At 42.6% G+C, this 21,163-nt stretch overlaps 1 protein-coding gene across 2 annotated transcripts in view; it reads left to right on the top strand.

Annotated features, from left to right (window-relative positions):
- Window positions 1-21,163, top strand: part of PHF21B (PHD finger protein 21B) — a 134,252-nt gene that overhangs the window by 97,927 nt on the left and 15,162 nt on the right. For both annotated transcript variants that reach the window (XM_072596623.1, XM_072596622.1), the window contains exons 3-5: window positions 13,391-13,483; window positions 20,278-20,607; window positions 20,985-21,125. In XM_072596623.1, coding sequence (XP_072452724.1) covers window positions 13,391-13,483; window positions 20,278-20,607; window positions 20,985-21,125 — 564 coding nt within the window. The remainder of the gene's footprint in view (window positions 1-13,390; window positions 13,484-20,277; window positions 20,608-20,984; window positions 21,126-21,163) is intronic.

Raw genomic sequence — 21,163 nt, forward strand, 5'->3', positions numbered from 1 at the left:
GATTCAAGAGAGTTGAGTCTGAGGGCCTGGTTTTGCCATTCAGGAGCTATGTAGCATTAGCCAAATCTTTTCACTCCTCTGAGGCTGTTTTCTTATGTAAAGAAACCCTAAATGCACTCTGCACTAGACAGCATTATGTTTGTGATGACAATTGAAACTATTACATATTAAAGTTTGAGGTTCTCATCCATTCAGGAAATATTTGGAGAATTGGTAGTGTAGAGCAAAGAGTGCTGGGTCTAGATTTGAATTCTGCCTCTGACACTGATTGTGTGATTATGAGCAAGTCACAGAAGATCATGGAAATCTAGAATAGAAAGAGACTGTCAGAGATCATCAAGGCCAGCTCTCAATACTTTACGAAGGAGGGAACTGAGGCACAAGAAAATGAAATGACTTTTCCAGAGTTCCAAGGAGCAGACATTAATGGTGCTACTTAAACCCAGCTCCTCTGATGTGGCTGATGTGCTTTCCACTGCGCCCCTCCCTACACTTGATGTTCTAGAACAATATCTTCTCTCTCCGGGCTGTTATCAGTGTCAAATGAAACAATGCATATAGAGAACACCTTGTGAACCTCAAGGCACCAGATAAGTGACAGTAATTATTGTTATTCTTGTTCCGAGTCAGGTGATCTGGATTTCAGCTTTGTTTCTACCACTCCCAAACTCTGGGTCTGGGGCCAAGTCCTCTCAGTCTTCAGGAAGATGTTCACCTTGTTGTTGTCCTTCCAACATTGAGCATCACACCTGGCATGTAGTTAGTCCTCAGTGAAGGTTTGTTGGATTGGATGTCAATTGTGGCACTTACCTCCCTTCCTCCCAAGGTTGCCAGAAGGAAAGTATTTGGTAATTCATAAAGCTATTGAGAAATATCTGTTATTACTGTTAGTAACAAAGGTAATGATGCCACTACCAAAAGTATGGTCTCCAGGTGAGAGAAGGGTTAGTTTCAGGAAAATATTTACTGACACATGGAAGACTGGGCGATCTGCATTGGTGGAAGGTGTACCTATATTGATGAAAGCAAGGATCTTTTAAAATATTATACATAAACTTATTATATATTGACATTTATAAGATGTACTTTGAAGGGTCCGTGATTTCATTAATGTCAGTTGGCACACATTTATTAAGCTCTTAATGTGGGACTTCCTTCCAGGGTCACTGCTTGAAGTCTGCTTCCATCTTCTAAGCCCGTGTGAGAATCCTTCATGATGGATATTCCCAATTTATCTCTCTTAAGTTCTTCACGTATTCTCTCGATAATGCTCTTCACATGAGCAAAGATGAGAGACAGTTTCTCTTGCCCTTTGCCTCGTGGACAATGCAACACCCTTTCTGATCACATGAGTTCTGGAGTGAGTCTGTTATAGCACTCAAGGCATTGCATTGTCATTGGTGACATGCTGTGGCCACCACTTCTATCCCTTTTATTGCCACCTGTAATTCTTATTTTCTGGAGATTATGAGGTTCCAAAAGTCCATGATTCTTTTTGTTACTACTAGTAATAATAAGACTCGATTATAAAGCTCAATGTAAATTTAAGTTATTGTTATTGATTATTTCCCCCTCCCACCCCTCTCATCTTGGAGAAAATGCCCAAGGCTATAAGAACCAGCAGTTGCTGCCTCTGGCCCTGGCCTCCTCCCTTCCCCCACTCTCCTCATCCATCCAGTCTTGCTTTGTCAGGAGCTTTCCAGGGATTTCCAGGCCACCCAAGGTAGCCTGCAGGCCAGGGAGAGCTTAGAAGTTATCTTTGACTTTTAAGGTCACTTTTTGAAAATCATTATTAAATTGCTTAGAATTATAGATGTAGTCATAAGAAACTCATTTATCTTGACAAAAGTGCTACTATTAAGTATCCAGCCCTCATAAAATAATCTTTGCAATGATTGTTTCTGCTGGTATCAATAAATTCTGACAAAGTCAGGAAAGGTCAGACATCACCAGGAAGCATGTCTTTGCTGCTTGTTAATTAAAGGTTTGTAAGAACTCGGCTGGGCATGCTCTTTAGCGGTGGGGGACAAGTGTGGGAGTAAGAGGAAGGCTGAAGAGAGGATGCAAAGATAAATGGAATGTGGCCCAGACTGAATGCCATTCAGTCCAGTCAATGAAAATCTACTAAGTCCCTACTTAATAAATTAGTGTAGGGCCACATGAGTGGTTCTGTGGACAGAAAGACAAATGTCTCTGCCAACACCAAACAATGCAAAGCTCTTTGAGGCAGAAGAGAGTGGCAACTACTGTCCAAGATCAAAGATGCCAGTTCCTTTCTTTGCACCTTCCATATTTCACCATCTTCTGTTAAACAGCTGCAAAATATCCAGTCATACATCCAGTCACTCTTCCTTTTCCTTGAAAAGAACACTGATTCTAGGAGTCAAAAGATTTGGGTTCAAATTTCACCTCTACCTGTGTGATTAACCTTTTTAGGTCACAGTTTTCTCATTTGTAAAATGGAGGCTTTTGGTTAAATGGTCTCTGAAGGCCCTCCCAGCCCTAACTCTATGATTGGGTGATCCTCCTGCACCTTCTCCAAGCCAATGATTGAGTGATCCTCCCACATCATCTCTAAAGCTGTGATCGAGTGATCCTTCAGCACCATCCTCCCTCTAATTCTAGATCCTACATTTACTCTTCCTGTGACCAAAGGCATATGGAGAGCAAGGGCTTCCATCTCCTTGGCCCTTCTGTTTCCTATAAAATGGGGGTAGTGATGCTTATATTCTAAAGGCCAATTATTGTTTGGAGCAATTCCCGCACCCATGTGGAAGTCAGAGTCATCACAGTGACTGTGGGCATTGCTAGCTCTGATGTACTGGCAACTCTACCTGCACAACATCTCTTGCATCCAGCCCCATAACCCACCTTTCCACTGGGATGGTCACTGTCTTGGTTCATGCCTTCATGAACCTCTTGCTTGGTCTATTGTCATAACGTGCTAATTAGTCATCAATTCTCTGTTTTCATGGAGTCTTTGCAAAGCTACAGAGATAGTCCTTGGAATTCCACAGAGCTCTGATCTTGGCTGCTAGACCCTTCAGGGAATACCTCCTTGTCCACACTCTTTGGTCTGGCATTCCAGTGACTTTCTATTCTGACTTCAGCTAGCTACTCTAGCCTTGGCTCACCTCTTTCCTCTTCACATACTCTATTCTAGCAGCAGTCCTAAACGTTCGATGATCTGCTGCTTTGTTTTACCTCCAAGCTTGTTGTTATTCCCCCTTCCCCCAAGTCTGGAATGGACTCCTAGTCTTGTCTGCTTATCTTTGAAATCTTCTCTAGCTCACCACATTCCCTCTCCTCTCCACCAGCTGGAAATGATCCTTCTCTCCTTAAGGAAAGAAAAGAATGAATATCTATATAGCACTTCCTCTCTGTTTTAAGACATTATAACATTTTATTCTCACAACAACTCTGGAAAGTAGGTGTTGTTATTATCAACTGTATTTTACAGGAGAAGAAACTGAGGCAAACAGAGGTCAAGTGACTTGCCCAGGGTCACACAGTGAGTAAGCATGTGAGACTAGATTTGAACTCAGGTCTTTGTGGCCTAGCTTGAGCTCTATCCACTGTGCCACCAGCTGCCCCAAATCTTAAATACCTCAAGTGACTCTCCTTAATTTCTCTTGTGGATGTAATTGTTTGCTAACTTAGAGTTCTTTGTGTGTGGTTCATGGAAGGAATGTTGAATTTACTGGGCTAAGTCCTGGTCCTCCTATTTGACATCAACATGTTCCTGGTCATGTATTGTGTCCTCTGTAAAACAAGAGACCTCTAAATGACCTCTAAGTCCCTTGCGGTTCTAAGTCCTCGAATTCAGGCTGAGAGAGGTGGTTTTCTCCCGAGGCTGAGGCTGTACCATTATATCTCTGGTGTCTCGCCCAAATTAGGTGCTTAATTAATATGTATACAAGCAAATATAAGTGCCCAGACCTGGATTAACTGCAGCCTAGAATGAGAATGTTGTCAAATGGCAAAGTCAGCATTCTGCAGAAAACCACTTCCATTAGCAGAACTGACCAGGTGACAGTGACCTCCAGCCGCAGATCTCTCAGGGTGGATTGTAAGGAAAGCCACCTTTTGGAAGCCTATGTATGATCTGTACATGCTTCATATTCTGACATGTGTGACAGTCATTTCTTCTGCCAGACTTAGAGTTTGAAGGCAAACATTGTGCCACCACTGTAGCCCTCTCGTGGGCACAGACCCTAGTGTGTTTGAGTGACCGTGGGCAAGTCACTTAACATCTGTCTGACTCAATTTCCTCCAAATGGGGATAACAGTAACATCTAACTCTAAAGGTTGTTGTGAGGATGAAATGAGATCATAATTGTATAGAGCTTTTCATAGTGCTTGGTATATAGCAAGTGGGCTAGTTATTTCCAGACAGTGATATGCTGGCACCCTTGGCAGCTGCTTAAAAACAATAAAGACAAAAGAAAGATTAAAAAAATAAAGATCTCATGGGATAGTGGGAAATCTGCCAAATTCCATATTCCTGGGGGCATTTTGGTGGGTGGTTTGGGAGAGCCTAACTTCCGAAGAAATGGCAAAGAATCTTTGTGAAACCAATGCCATTCCTTAGACTTAAGTGTGAGCCTGGATCTTTGAACAACTCAACACTTAGTTTGAGTTTAATTAACTAATTAAAACTAACAGACAGATGGCCCTTTTTCAAATTTAGATAGAATCTGAAAATTGTTGTGGCATTAAGCATCTATACATGCTGTATCTTCCCTACAGAGAATGAGAAAGCAGTAAAGCTCAGTTCCTTTTCATTCAATTCAACCTGACAAACTTTTAGTAAATGCTAATCATGTTCTGGGCACTGGATATACAAAGAACAAAAGTGAAACAAGCCCTGGCCTCAGGGAACTTCCACTCTACTAACCACTGTCTGGTTTTCCCTTGGCCCATCCTGCTGCTGAATAAGCTTTTTGGTGCTCTGCTCTGTTAGAAGGTGATCCATGTGTGGAATCCCAGCTACCAAGGAGGCTGAAGGCAGTGGACCTTTTGAGCTCAAGAGTTCTGAGCTAGAATGTGTTGTGTTCACTAGTGTGCTAGTAAAATGCTTAACAACTGTCTCTCTGAGAAAAAAAAAAACTTATGCATGATAAACATTTCACCTCTGCTGACCTTCGGTCTCTCATCTCCAGCTGCCTTTCAGACATCTCAACCTGGATGTCCAGTAGACATTTTAAACTCAACATGTCCAAAATAGAATTCATTATTTTTCCCCTTAAGCCTTCCCCCTCCTACCTTCTTTATTACTTTTCAGGGCATGCCCATCCTCTCAGTTCCTCAAGTTTCCAACCCAGGAGTCATCCTGGCCTCCTCACAGTCTCTTATCTCTTACCACACCTCTCCCCACACATATCCAGTCTGTATCCAATTTCTGTCAACTGCACCTGTGTGCTATCTCTCTAAGATGCCCATGATGTCGTGAGGCATACTCATTATCTCATGCTTAGACTATTGCAATACTTTGTGGGGGAGGGAGGTCTGCCTGCCTCTAGTCTCTTCCCACTTCAGTTCATCCTCCATTCAGCCACTAGAGTGACTTTCCTAAAATGCAGGTGTGACCACGTCATTTCCCTACTCATAAACTCCAGTATATCACTGTGATCTTTAGGATTGAATACAAAATGCTCTGTTTGGCTGTCAAAGCCCCTCATAACTTGCCGCCTTACCTTTTCAGTCTTCTTACACCTGATTCCCTGACACATAGCCTTGAATCAGGCATACCAGCCTCCATCTCTCAGAGTCCAGAGACTTTCTGTCTCTCAGCTCTGGGCATTCTTTCTGACTTTTCCCTGCCTGGAGCACTCAGTCCTCCCCTTTGTACCCTGGCTTCCTTTAAGTCCCAAATAAATTCTCCTCTTATTCAGGAAGCTTTCTCCAACTCCTCTTAATCCTAGCATTGTCACTTTGTTAATTGTTTACTCTTTCTCCTGTATAGAGCCTATTGTACACATTCTGCTTGATCATTGTCTCTCCCATTATGGTGGATCTTTGAGGACAGGGAGCCTTCTTCCTTGTATCCCTAGTGCTTAGAACAATATCTAATACATGTTTATTGACTGACTTTTAATTTATAATATTTTCTCCATTATTCTTAAGTCAAAACAATAAATCAAGCCCCAATTTTTAGCATTTGCCAATTTCTGAGATGGAAATGTCTCACTGAAAATTGAGCAGATGACTTTATAACCCCGTCATAGCTATCTGGTGTTTGCCATCAATTCAGTGAGAATTGCAGCATGTGGGGAGGGCCCAGGCTGCCTAAAGACAAGCAACATGGCCCAGGTCAAAGTGGGAGCACTGATAAGTCATGGGATCAGGCCCAAGATTAGATCACGAGGGCCATATAAGGAGACCTAGACTCTGTGTGTGTAGTGTGGTGTGGTGTGGTGTGGTGTGGTGTGTGTGTGTGTATGTGTGTGTGTGAGATAGAGAGAGCAGACAGACAGACACAGAGACAGAGATGGAGACAGATAGAAGCAGAAATAGAAAGAGATAGGAACAGATAGTGACAGAAAGAGAAAGAGACTGAAAGATACAGGGACAGAGATGGAAGACAGAGACAAAGCCAAAGAGACATAAATATAAACGTGGTATAATGGAAGGACCCAGGACCATTGGGTTTGGAGTCCTGGCTCTGTTACTCTGAGACTGCAGACAAGTCACTTTCCTTTTCTGGGCCTCAGTTTTCTTACATGTAAAATGGAAAAATCATGCTTTGTGATTCTTCTACCTCTGTTGAACATGTCAAGTGACAGGAACTTACTTTACCCATGATTGTGGGTCCACTGTAACTTGATTATGCTCTTGTTAGGAAATTCTTTTTCATATTGGGCCAAGACAAACACCATTCCAAGTTCCCTCCATTCTCACCCACAGATGGACCACAGGACCCAAGTGTTTCCATTTTGATGAATTCACGATTTCCTCTAGGTCATGTGGACACCTCTTGCAGGAAATTAGGTTGCCTCTTGCCCATGCATCCTCAGTCAGTACAAAACTTGTCTGTGACTTTTTCTGTTTGTTTAAATTTACTTAGTGTTCATTTTCCCCAGTTACATGTAAAAACAATTTTTAACATTTGTTTCTATTTGAGTTATATTTGAGTTCCAAATTCTCTCCCTTCCTCCCCACTCCTCATCCCCCATCATTGAGAAGGCAAACAATTTGATACAAGTTATACATGTGTAGTCATGCAAAACAGGATGACTTTCTTTTTTAAAAGTTTTATTGGTGTTACAAAAAAAAGCCATCACTCACCTTTCATTGATTCTCCATTTCTCTGGCTCCCATAAAATTGTCCTTTGTAATTCACTCTCTGGTAACTTTCCAGGTCAAAGTAGCCCTCTCTGACCACCATGCCTGATGTGTGGTATCTTTTCTATTTGAATATAAGACCCTTGAGAGAAGTGACCATTTTTGCTTCCCCAAAGTGGGATGCACAGTGCCTGTAACATGGTAAATGCTTAATTGATGCTTTCTTCTTTATTCAATCATTCAGACATTATAAGTAATTATACTCAAGCAATGTAAACAACAAAAAAATAACATTGGTCATGACTGAAAATATATGTTCCATTGCATGACTCTTGAGCATCAAGTTTGCCAAGGGGTGAGAAGCCTGCCTTAGTAGAAAGTACTCAAGCCCTTGTTAGCTGCTGCTAGAGTTACGGAGAATTCCAGTGTTCTTTTCTTTTCCACCATGCTGAATATTGTTCAGGTTGGTGACCCCAACACCTTTTTGATTGTATCACTAATCAACAACAACACAATAACGTATGTGCACCACAATATGTGCATATTAACTTATTTATTAACTCCAAAATATGCTAACCCATATATTCATTTTAAAAGTAATGCAAAATAAGAATTTAAAAGTATGAGATGAAGATGAAATAGTGTTTTATCCTAGAATCAATAAGGAGCCAGTGGAGTTCATTGCAACTGAATGAGGAGTGAAGAGTGTGCAGGAATTTGAGGACTTGGTGTTGTGTTCCATAGAAATAAGGACGTTCAGAAGGGGGTAGGTTTGAGACAACAGAGCATAATTCCAACCTCTCTGTACCTGCTCATTTTGTGCCGTTCATTCCTTCTTGCTAAAATAATGTGTGTATATTTGTGTTCATGCATGTGTGGTGACTTGCAGACTCTACTGGAGTACAGAGACAATTACTGTGGTGATCCAAGGGACAAGGGGTGTGGCCCCTGGGGAGAAGGGAACATGGGAATTTGCCTGTACAGTTGATGTAGGTAAAGAGATTTGGTTAGGATGCAACCACACTGGAAGGTCACCATCAAGTGCAACCAGGGGAGGCTGTTTGTTAGAAGGGGGAAGATTGGGGACCTGAATGTGAAGGGGATGGTATAGTTGTGTGGGAGATGCACCAAGGCTTAGGGGAAAAATGAGAGGTGCATCTTATCTTTCTGACTTGGGGTAATTCCATGGCCTCCTTAGTCTCTACTTAGGAGACCAAATGGTTTAAATTGATATTATTTAGGGATTGAAGGGCTTGGAATATGATATTCTAGAAGTCAAAGCAATTAGGATTAAAACCAAGAATCACCTACCCATCAAAACTGAATATAATACTTCAGGGGAAAAAATGGTCATTCAATGAAATAGAGGATTTTCAAGCATTTTTGATGAAAAGACCCAGAACTGAATAGAAAATGTGACTTTCAAACACAAGAATCCAGAGAAACATGAAAAGGTAAACAGGAAAGAGAAATCATAAGGGACTTACTAAAGTTGAACTGTTTACATTCCTATATGGAAAGATAATATTTGTAACTCTTGAGACTTTTCTCAGTATTTGGGTAGTTGGAGGGATTATATACATATAGACAGAGGGCACAGGGTGAACTGAATAGGAAGAAATGATATCTAAAAAAATTAAATTAAGGGGTGAGAGAGGAATATATTGGAAGGAGAAAGGGAGAAATGGAATGGAGCAAATTATCTCTCATAAAAGATGCAAGAAAAAGCTTTTCCAATAGAGGAGAAAAGGGGGGAGTTGAGAGGGAATAAGTGACACTTACTCACATCACATTTGGCTTAAGGAGGGAATAACATGCACACTCAATTTGGTATGAAAATCTGTCTTACACTATAAGAAAGTAGGGGAGGAGAGGATAAGTGGGGTTTGGAGGAGGTGATAGAAGGGTGGGCAAATGGGAGGAGGGAGTAATTTGAAGTAAACACTTTCGGGGAGTGACAAGGTCAAAAGAGAGAATAGAATAAATGGAGGTCAGGATAGGATGGAGGGAAATATAGTTGATCTTTCACAACATGACTTTTATGGAAGTCTTTAGCAAAACTACACATATATAGCCTGTATTGAATTGCTTGCCTTCTCAATGGGGATGGAGGGGGAGGGAGGAAGAGAGAGAAGTTGGAACTCAGAGTTTTAGAAACAAATGTTGAGAATTGTTTTTGCATGCAACTGGGAAATAAGAAATACAAGGCAAATCTATCTTGCCCTACAAGAAAAGAGAGAAGATGGGGATAAGGGAAAGGAGGGGTGTGATAGAAGGGAGGGCAGATTAAGGGAAGGGGTTATCAGAATGCATAGTGTCTTGAGTGGGAGAGGAGAAAGATGGGGAGAAAATCTGCAACTCAAAATCTTGTGGAAATGAATGTTGGAAGCTAAAAATAAATTAATTTTAAAACTAAAATAAAAAAGAAAAATAAATAAATAAATTGATCTTATATTCCGCTAATTATGCTTTGCATTGGCTTAAACACATATTCCCACCTCTCAGTTCTTTATATTTGTTATCATCACTCAGTAATATTCCATTTTGATCATAAACCATAGTTTGTTCAGCCATCATCCAATTGATGTGGACCCATTTTGGTTTTTGTTCTGCTGTTATAGTGTGGCTATAGATAGGTGTATATACATGTGACTTCCCTTTATCTTTTACCTCTCAGATATGTTTTCCTAGTACTGGTCTCTGTGGGTCAAAGTATATGTAGTTGATGATTTTTAGGAATAATTTGCAATTGTATTAAAGAAAGACTGGGGCAATTCATAGTTCTACCTAAAACATACAATATTTCCCATTTTTATCCTTTGTCATATTTGTAAATATGACAGCTGTGAACTGGAACCACAGAATCTAAATTTGCGTGCCTCGCATGTATTATTAGTGATTTAGAATATTCTTTTACATGATTGTTGATACCTTGCTTTCTTTTTTGGAGTACTGTCCATTCACATGCTTTGGCCATTTGTCTATTGAGGAATAGATCTTGTCCTTTTATATTTTCTATCAGTTTCCTATATATCTTGTACATCAGGTTGTTCTGAGATATGTTTGCTCCACCCCCACCTGCCTTAATTAATGACTTCTAACTCTATTGGCCTTGATTTTCACATTGTGTTTCTGTTGTATGTAATTGAAATGGTCCATTCTATGATCACTACCCTATTTTAGCTAAGAATTCTCCTGCTAGCCATTGCTGTATGCAATAACTATTTCCATTCTATTGATTTCTTGGTGATGTTACCTTTTGCATTTAAATCATATATCCACTTGGAGTTTAGTGGGGAATATATACATTGTAAGATCCTGGTGTGAACCTAATTTCTGCCGGGCTGATTTCCAATTTTTTTTTGAAGTTTTTGTTAAATGAGAAGTGTTTATTCCAGTAGGTGGTGTCCTTGACATTTCTTTTCAAGCTTTAGCCCACTGGGCTCTATTATTTCTGGGTTTCACTGACCTAATCTATTCCATTTTTTACCTATTTCCACTATTCTATTTTTTCAGTCACTGTTACATTGTTTTTATGTTTTCTGCTTTATGGTATATTTTTCTGTCTAATAATGCTAGATTACTGAACTTTTGTTTGTGTAGATTAACCTTGTTATTATTTTGTACAGTTCTATAAAATAACCCCTTGGTAATCTGCTATGGCACTCAAACTATGAACTAATTCATTGAGATAGTATCTTCATCATTATATTTGTTGGGCTTAACCATGAAGAAGTATCTTTCCAATTCTTTAAGTCTTGATTTCTATAAAAGAATTTTGTAGTTGTAGTCACATAAATTTTGAATGTAGGCAGAATGAAGTTTTTTAAAAAAACATTTTTAGCTATTTGTAATGGGATTTACTTTTCTATCTCCTCTTGTTGGATTTTATTTGTAATATATAGAGAATCTGATAATTCTGCTATTTTTAAAATTTTCAATTGTCTTTTATGTTGGTGTTAGCTTTTTAAGATTCTATAAGTAAACAAGTATATCTCCTGTAAAGAGATATTTTTCCTCCTCTTTGCTCATACTTCTTTATTCCTTTTTTTTGGTTTTATTCTCTTTACCTAGAATTTCTAGAACTATATCAAATTATAGTGTTGACATTTGATATATTTGCTTTACTCCCAATCTTATTGAAAAGGCTTCTAGTATTTCTCACAAATAATACATGCTCTTAGATTTAGATAGTTACTATTTATCATGTAAAGGAAAAGTCCACTTTACTCATGTGTCTTTAGTGCTTTTTACAAAAATGGAACCTCTACTTTGTCAAAGGCCTTTTCTGATTTTTTTTATTGCTTAGAATCCTTGTAACTTTCCAAAGCAAAACATCCCTCCCTATCCACAATTTCTATATATGTGTTGTCCCCCCTGTTCAAACTGTATGCTCCTTGAGGGCAGGGCTTGGCAAACACTCAATTGACACTTCTTTCATTCATTAATTTTGTTAGGAATATGACTTTATATGTTTATGATTTCCCCAATGCTGAGCCATCCCTGTGCTTCTGGTATGAATCCAAATGGATCATAGTGAATCATTTTAGGAACTACACTAAATGGTTCCTGAGGTCCTTTCCAAAGGGAAAAATTTGTGAATATTGTTTTAAACTCATTGTTAGTATTTTATTCAGTATTTAAAAATAAATATTAATGAGTGACATTGGTCTGTAGTTTCTCTATCCGATGTCTCCTTGGTTTAGGGCTATCAGAATCACATTTGTCTCATAGAAATTTGGTAACTATCTTCTGTCTCTGTTTAGCAATTTGTGTGAGGTTGGAATTAATTTTCTTTGAATGTTTAATAAAATTCACTTATTCATTTGTAGCAGGAAATTTTTCATGGGGAATTAATTTATACTTTGTTCAATTTTTGCATCTGAAATTTTGTCATTTAAATATTGATTTCTTACTCTATTAATCTGATTATTCTATGTTTTTGTAAATATTCATCAATTTCACTTAAGTTTTTGCTGTAATTGACCAATATTAGAGTAAAATAATTCCTAAAAATTTCCTTTATTTTCTTTCCATTTATTGAGAATTTTCCTTTTTCCTTTTGGTAATTTGGCTTTCCTGTCTTTTGAACAACTAAATCAGTTGGTGTTTTGCCTATTTAATTAGTATTTTTATGAAACCAGCTCTTAATTTGGCTTTTCAAATCAATGACTTTTCTTTTGTTTTTAAATTTGTTTATATCTTTGGTTTTCAGAATTCATATCTTTGTGATTATTTAGAGGTTTTTAATGCATTATTTTTCTAGTGCTTGTTTTTAGACTACATGTTTAATTCACTGATAATTTCTTACTCTCTTTTGTTGATTAAAGTGTCTAGAGAGATAAAATTTCCCTTACGGATTGCTTTGGCTGCATCCCAAAATTTTGGGACGCTCTCTTCCTTATTTATTATTTCTGTGATTTGTCCTTTAGCCCACTCATTCTTAAGCGTTCTATTATTTAGTTTTCATGTTAGTATGAATCCTTTCTTTCATCTCTTTTTCTGATTATAACCTTATTATGTTGTGATATATAGATGAGGTGTGTAATGTTTCTTCTTTTCTTCTGTGTTGATGAGTTCTTTATATCCTGGAACATAATCAGTTCTTGTAAGGGTGGAATGCAAAGCTGAGAAAGATGTATATTCCTCTTGATTCCCAGTCAGCAATTGCTAGAGTTTGATCATATTCACTTTCCCTAAAATCCCCTCTAGATCCTTAATTTCTTTCTTATTTTTCTCTTAGGTCTGTCTTGGTTCTAAATGGTCGCATTGGAATTTCCAGTTATAATTGTTTTACTGTCTCATTAGTTCATGACTTTTCCAATCCTCTAGACTGGAGCCATTCCCTGTTCTCAGGCCCCTCCTAACCCTCACATCCTCTGTTCTCAGTCCTCTCCCAACTCTGACATTCCCTGTTCTAAGGTCCTTCTCAGCTCTAGAATTCCCTGTTCTAAGGTCCTTCCCAGCTTTGACATCCCCTGTTCTAAGGGCCCTTCCATCTCTGACATTCTGTCCTGGATTATGGAGGAAGGGTATAACTGCCCCCTGCAAACCTGACTTTGGCCTCTCAGAGTTCTCATTCTCTGCTCTCTGTTTTCTCCCACAGGCCTTGGGCACCATTGCAGCAGTGCCCATTAAAGTTCCTCAGGTCAGCTCCTTGCACAAGTTGGCGGGGCAAGGACCAGCAGCGCTACCTCAGGTAAAAGGACAAGACTTTTTTGTGTGTATATTTTTCCTCTTCCCCTCAATGGCCACCTTGGTGAAGAGACCCCTCAGCCGATAGCCTCTGGAAGTTACCCTGCTCCTACCTATTCCAGGACCACACCATCTTTCCCTGGAACCTTGGGGAATGGGGGTTATACCCAGACTTTGTCATATTAAAGAAATAAGAAAGGAGCTGGACCCTCCATGATGCAGCCAATGAGCTGAGAAGCCTAGCAAAGATTCTGAGGTGGAAGTGTTGCCAAGTGGCTAAAGACAAGGCTTACAGGGCTTCAAGGACTCCAACACCAATCCTTTCATTTCACAAAGGAGGACCCTGAGTCAGGAATGGGGATGTCACTTAGTGCCACACAGGCACCCAGTCACAAAGGCTGGATTTGCACTTACAGGGCCTCTCTTAAATCTACTCCTCTCTCCCTTCTGCCAAGCTATCCCCGGGCTGGAAGGGAGGAGAGGGGGCTTGGTATGAGGGACTCTCTCCTGAGGAGATGGAAATGTGGACCTTGGCCACCCCTCTTGCAGAGGGACATAGAAGGAAGTTGAGGTTCAGAGAGGCAAAGCAAATGCCTTCTGGTCACACTGCTAGAGCTGGACCCACATTCAGGGCTTCTAACTCCATATCCATCACTCTCTTCATGGTGTCACCATTTCATTTTGTCCAGTCCCTATGACCAGCCTGGCCCCCCAGGAATGGGCATCTCCCTCCCCCATCTCTATCCTGGGGGATGATTTGGAGACTTCTGCAAGGGATATCTGGGCTCCAAGCCTCACATCTGTACCTTCTGCCCATCACCCTGAGAACCTCCCATTTGTGACTCCAGCCACATCTGTAGTCCTGGAGGCTGTGTGGGTGCAGATGTGCCTACAGACATGTGCACATAGGTGTTCATATTCTCATGTGGGTATGTGGGTGCAAGTGTATTGGTGAGGAAGGGGATATTGATGGATTTCCTCTCTCAGGTCCCTCCTCCAGCTGCTGAGGAACCAGAGATAGCTGTGGGGGATCCCTGCATTTAGGTCCTGGTCACCTGTCCCATTCGGTAGGTCTCTGCCCCTGCTTCTCCCTTCTGCTGGGGAAGAAGCCCAGTGTGAAGCAAACAGTTCTGGGTGACAGGCTCGGAGAGCTACACTTGAGGGCCTCCCAGGTCCCTCAATTTCAGTCTTGTGATTCTAGCTTTACAAGGAAAAAAATGAGTCCCTGAACAAGTCAATTCCATACTCCAGACCTCAGTTTCTTCATGTGGAAAATGATAGTATGAATTCCTGCCTTGCCTCTACACGGGGCTTTTGTAAGGCCAAAGGAGGAAATGTATGTAAGAGCCCCTGTGCACCCATGGGAGCAGTGATGTTCAGTCATATCTGACTCTACAGATTTTCTAATGAGGATACTGGAGTGTTTTGCATTTCCTGGTCCAGTGTGGTCCCATTTTACAGATGAAGAGCTGAGGCAAATAGGGGTTAAGTGACTTGCACAGGGTCACATAGTTAGTAAGTGTCTCCAGCTGGATTTGAACTGGTCTTACTGACTCCCTTCCCCATGCTCCATCCACTTTACCACCCAGCATAGCAGATTTACAGAGAGCTTCCTCCATAGCAGCTATGTGGGCATGATTATCCTGTGTCACAGTGAAGAGAGAGCCCTCCATTCATAGCCAGGGGACCTGAGTTCAAATTCTGTCTAGCTGTGTGTCTTTGGGTCAGTTGTTCATCTGTAAAGGGAGTGAGGTGGACTAACGGTGTCCTAAGATCTCCTACAACTCTCAATGCATGATCCCAGTATCCTGTGACTGTATTTCACAAGTATGACATTACATCAGTTGCCTGATGTCACCCAACCAGTGTTGGGTCCTTCATGACTCTATCTCTGAGCTTCATAAGACACAGCAGCCCCAGGAAAAGAAACTGAATCACCTAGGCAACAGACTTCTGTTGCAACCAGTTACAAGTCTTTAATGAACTGAATAGCAACCAATGGGGATACTTAGCCCCCAAAAGAAGTAGTCCCTTCCCTGAAGGTGTCTACATTCTAATGGGGAGGAAATGCACATGTAGAAGCATACACAGAATCTATGGGAAATGAACCCAAGCTAACATGGGGGAAGGCAGAGGAGATGGCGGCTTTGGGGACTCAGGACAGCCCTCCTATGGAAGGAGGGGATTTGAAGTGGGATTGTGGGAGGCCAAGGTGAGGAGTGAGAGGCACTGGGACAGAGGTTCATGGGTGAAGAACAGCCAGGAGCCGATGTCGCTGGATCATTGACTACCTGGGAGGAGCCAAGTGTAAGAAAGCTGATTGGTAGGAAGGAGGCCAAGTTGTGCAGGGCTTGAGATGCCAAAGTTTTCCTATCCTTATGTGAGGACAGGGACTCTTCCCCTCCCCCTTTCTTTGTTTTCCTAGCCCTTAAAACCCCACTTGACACATAATTAGAATCAATGGTTATTGGATGATTAGCATTTGATCGTAGATGTGAAAGAGGGCCCTATGTTCAAGGTCTAATGGTTGGTACAGATATTCATCTGTGCCTGAGGGGATAGAGTAGTCAGGGAGGCTACCTGGAAGAAGGGGCCTAAGGCTAGATCCTGAAAAACGGGGCTAGATCCTGAAAGCTGGAGGCTGGGAGATGTGTGGCCATTTGGCCACCGAATGCCAATTGGGAAGATTTTCCTTGGAAAAACCTCCAAGAATCATCCTTCTCCCTCCTACAGCTCTTGCCTGGAGTGGCACTCAGTTACAAATAATCGCCAAATCACTTGGTGTGCGGAATCACTGCTAAATAGAAAAACCAACAAATATTAATTATGAGATTGCTAGTCAGTGCAAACAGTAATTAGATCTTGAAGCCTCCCTGTCCCCATCAGCCGGCAACCCCAGGAGTCCGTTCCTGACAGCCCCGCCAAACTGAGAATCTTAAAAGCAAAGAATCACAGCCTCAGACTCATGGCAGCAAAGCCTCTTGGAATCTCACTTGCTCAAAGTCTGTGGTTCATTCAGGCTTAGAATCATCAACCTCTCCCCTACTCCCATCATGATCCTAGAAGCAGCCTCTGAGGACCACAGAGTCTTAAGGCAGAGACTTGGTGTCTTAGGGGACCATAGAATCTTAAAGTAAAGACTCAGTGTCTTTGGGGACCACAGAATCTTAAGGCAGAGACCCAGTGTCTTTGGGGACCATAGAGTCTTAAGGCAGGGACTTGGTGGCTTAAGACCATAGAATCACACATCTTTAGCTATAAAAGACAGCAACTGGGGCCATGGGGCCCACATTTCCCCACCTTAGGGACAATTTGTGAATTATAGTGGTGGAGAAAAGGGCTGTCTGGTGGCTGTTCCTCTGCTGGGAATGTTTCCAACTTGACTTGGGCAGGTCCTTGGTGACCACCACCTGTGGGAAGGCCATGACTTGAAGCTCTTGTATTGTGGACCACAAGACAATCACAGAGCTGGGAAGAGAGATTGCTTAATTCTTTGTATTTGTATTCCCTGTGCCCAGTACTGTGCTTGGTGCTTAATAAATGCTTGTTGACGGACTGACGTACATGTTTAATAAAAACTTGTGGATTGATTGATTAGAACAGAGGCTATCAGATGTGGGAGAAATTTAAAACATGATATGTAAGAGCTGGGCCTTAGAGATCATCTAAGAGATGGCACAGTGGTTCGAATATTGAAATAGTCAGGAGACCCTGAGTTCAAATCCTGTCTCAGAAATTTAGTAGCTGGTTGAGTCTGGGCATCTCACTCAACTTCTCTGTGCCTCAGTTTCCCATTTCTCACAGCTCCTGGGAGGATCGAATGAGATAACATTATAAGGGCTATGGAAATTCCAGATCTCTTTTATCATCACCTAGTCCAACAATCTCATTTTCTAGATAACTGAGTCCCTGAGAGGAAGGAGGGACTTTGTCTTAGGTCACTCAGAGTTACTGCCAGAGTCAGGACTTGCATGTGTCTGGCTCCCGGTCTCTTTCCCTGCTCCCTTGAGGAGATTTCTGGTGGCTTAGGGATAGAGCCCTGCTCAGGAAGATGTGTGTTCAAATCCAGTCTCAGACTTTTATTAGTCACGTGATCCTGGGAAAGTCATTTGCTCTCTGCCTGCCTCAGTCTCCTCAATTAGGAAATGGGGATAATAACAGCACCTACCTCCCAGGGTTGTTGTGGACTTCATACGAGCTAATATTTGCAAAAAAGCATTTGCTCAGTGTCTGACACACACTAGGCACGTAAAAAGATTATTCTTTTTCCTTCCATTCCTACCTGGCCCCTTCTCCTTTGGACAAAGTTCTGAGCCCCGGAGAGCCCCTCACAGTTCCTGGTCTTGACCACAAGGAGGCGGGCAGCACTCAGCCTATGGCTGCTCTGTGCTAGGTGCTGCCCTAGAACTTGGCCTTGCGTGAGCCGCACAGTGCACTTACAGGAGTGTAGCATCTCTGGGTTGTCGGGCAGAGCTGACGTGTCCCAGAAGGCCACGGCTCCAGCAGCACTTTGTAAGCCCACCATGGGATCGCCCAGATCAGCGCTGCTTGTCTGTCCAGGCCAGCTGCAGAAGGCTGCCGCTGCCGAGGCTTAGTAATGTGCGCTGGAGAGACTCCCAGAGAGTTCGGAGCACGTCCGGACGACATCTGGCCCAGCCTGAGCATCCAGACTGCTCAGCCTTCTTCTGCTCCGCTGCCTAGCCGGGGCCGATCGTTTCCCTCCTCTGGGACTGTTATCTCTTCTGTAAAAACAAACAGGGAGGACCAGGCATTCTCTGAGACCCCTCCGTTCTCGGGGTTGCCATGTTCTAAGCTCCCTGAACAGGCCCCTCTCATTCTCAGTATTCACTTCACTCTCAAAACAAAACTATGATTATCGGCATCTTGTCTCAGGAAAGTCCCTGCCTTGCTCTGGTCCATATACTTTTCTCTCCTGTAAAAGGAGGGGCATTGACAACATGAGTTCAAAGGCTCAGATGAGATCTCTTTGGTGAAAAGCATTAGCACAGTGCCTGACACATAGTAGGTGCTAGAGAAATGCTTATCTCCTTCCTCCAAGGTTCCTGCCAACTCCAAGAACTGTTGCTTTTACTCTGTAGAGATTGGCTGCGTCTGAGAGCATGGCCCCTCCCCAGACCCATCTGCATCCTCCAGTGTTTGGTGGTTCCTATGCATGACCTTGGTCAGAAGTGTAGTGTCCCCAGCTCTCTCATTCCCTGTTCCTCTTGCCTCCTCTTCTTCTGGTCAGATGTTCCTTCCTGTCCCCAGCATCCTAGAGTATGTCTTTTTTTGCAAGTCCTTACTGGTGATTACTGTGACCAAAGTTTTGATATTAATTCAGATTCGTAGGGTGCAAATCTCTTGCCACACACTGCCACCTGAAGGCGGGGGTTATAAAGGTCATTATCACTGTAGGAGACATGGGGCAGAGGAGAATGTGAAGGACTAAGAGGCAGGGAGCCCCGGGTTCAAGTGTGACTTCTGACAATTACTAGCTGTGTGGTCCTAGTCAAGTCTCTGAGTTCTTCTAATCTGTAAAATGGGGCTTGCATCGATGACACTCCCATCCTCATCGGGCTTCTTTGAGGGTTAGGCAAGAGTTAGATGAAGATTAGGATTAGGATAGAGTGCTTTACAAAAAGTTTTTGGTTTTCCTTTGATATTAATTTGTGAACCCATGATATAATTGGCATTCAGTGCTCCCCACTGAGGGATCTCCGTCAATGTGAGGGGGTAGAATAGATCCTTCTAATAGTCTATATTTTAATGCCCCTCTATCTTTGACATTGATAGCACCAGGCAGGCTGGTCCCACCCCAACTCACCAAATCACTTCTCTGTTACAAACTCATCAATGACTCCCAGTGTTACCAATTTATCAGTAAACATCCTGGTGTCAGGAAGGCCTGAGTTCAAATCCCCCTTCAGAAATCTATCAGCTGTGTGACCCTGGGAACATCACAATGTCTCGGTGCCTCAGTTTATTCATCTATAGAAACAATAGTATTCTTACTTGTTGTAAGGTTTAGATGAACTAACCTAGATGAAAGTGCTTTTCAAGTCTCACAGCACAGTATGAATGATGGATATTACTATTCTAATGGAGGGGATTAACAGAAACTAAAAATAAAGAGAATACGTATATATGAAGCAAAGTCACCCTACTCCCAAGCAGTTTGGGAGAGAGGGAGGGTGTGAGCACCTGGAGGGATCAAGATGGGAGTTCATGCAGAAAGTGGGGCTTGAAGAAAGAGGGGAACTCTGGGAAGCTGAGGTGAAGAGGGATTGCCTTCCTGGCATGAAAGATAGCCAGTGCAAAGGTATGGAGATCAGAGATGGTGCACCCTGCGTGAGGAGCCACAGATGGGTCAGTGTGGCAGGATCATAGAGTTCATGGAAAAAAGTTTGGAAGAGAGGAAAGAGAAAAGGGAGGAAGGATAACGAGAAGTGGAGGAATGGAGAAGGTCAGTTTGAATCAGTGTGGAAAGGAGAGAAATTTCCAAAGAGGCTGGAAAGGTATGCTGGGGTGTCCCAGGGAAGTTTCAGGCCCTTGCCTGTCATTCAAGCTCCCCTCTGCCTATTCATTGCTCCAGCTCAGGCTGAATGACTGTGTCCTCTTAGCATCTCTTATATTCTCCAGCCGTTTTGCATTTGCTCCTTACTTCCTGATTCCTGAACTGCCCTCTCTGGCTCAGTCAGGAGTTTCTTGGCTCCTGTTTGCCCCTTGATGGGTGCTTGCAAATGTAGAATGCTTTGTTGATCTGCTCCTGTGGGTGAGTGTGGCCCTACCTTTCCCCAGGTCAGGCCAAAGACCCTGATTCCCGACAGCCTTCCCATCTCTCCATGCCGAGAGATCCCATCCAAACAGACGCCAAGTTTCCAGAAGGCCACTGTTGTCAGCATCAAAAACCCCAGCCCGGCCCTCCCCACCGCCAACAACACCGTCAACCAACCAGTGGCGGAGCCTGCTGCCCTCCCCTCACCCATAAGTGGGGCTGGAGTCGCCTACGCCATCATCTCCACATCTCCCAGCAATGCCGCCTCTCCAATCAAACCCAGCTCTACCACTGCCACAATGGTCAGCGACAGTATCAAGGTTCAGCCTCTCCTCATCAGTGCAGACAACAAAGTGAGTGAGTCCCAGCTGCCTGCCTGCTCGGAGACCACAAGGGGGAGGTGGGCCAAAGGGAGGAGAATTCAGAGACGCAAAATTGAGAGCTCTAATTGAGAGTTTTCGACCCAGAAAACCTGGATTCAAATCCTGCCTGCAGTCCAGAGATTGGCTGTTAATTGAGCTGAAAATATTTTCATACATGGATGGATGCAAGGTCGAAGAGGTCACGTGTTGGGGATGTGACCTATTCAAGACATGCCTGGACTCAGTACATTGTGCCACGATGAGTCCAAGTCGAGAACCCAGGACAGTCAGATCGGGGTGGGCGGGCCTTAGAGTGGAGAGAGCCCCAAGATTGCGCTTCCTCATACTGGTCCCTGCCTCATTTCCAGGTCATCATTATCCAGCCTCAAGTTCAGACCCAGCCCAACAGCAAGGCAGAGACACTGAAGTCTCCAGAAGAGTTGTCTCAGGGAGCCCAGGCCTCTAAAAAGAAGAAAGAAGCATCTCCAAATGACCAAGAGAGTCCAGAGGTCAGTGGATTCCTCAGTTCCCCACCTGGGCTGTGTGT

The sequence above is a fragment of the Notamacropus eugenii genome, chromosome 3 (assembly GCF_028372415.1).
Source record: "Notamacropus eugenii isolate mMacEug1 chromosome 3, mMacEug1.pri_v2, whole genome shotgun sequence".
Lineage (NCBI taxonomy): Eukaryota > Metazoa > Chordata > Mammalia > Diprotodontia > Macropodidae > Notamacropus > Notamacropus eugenii.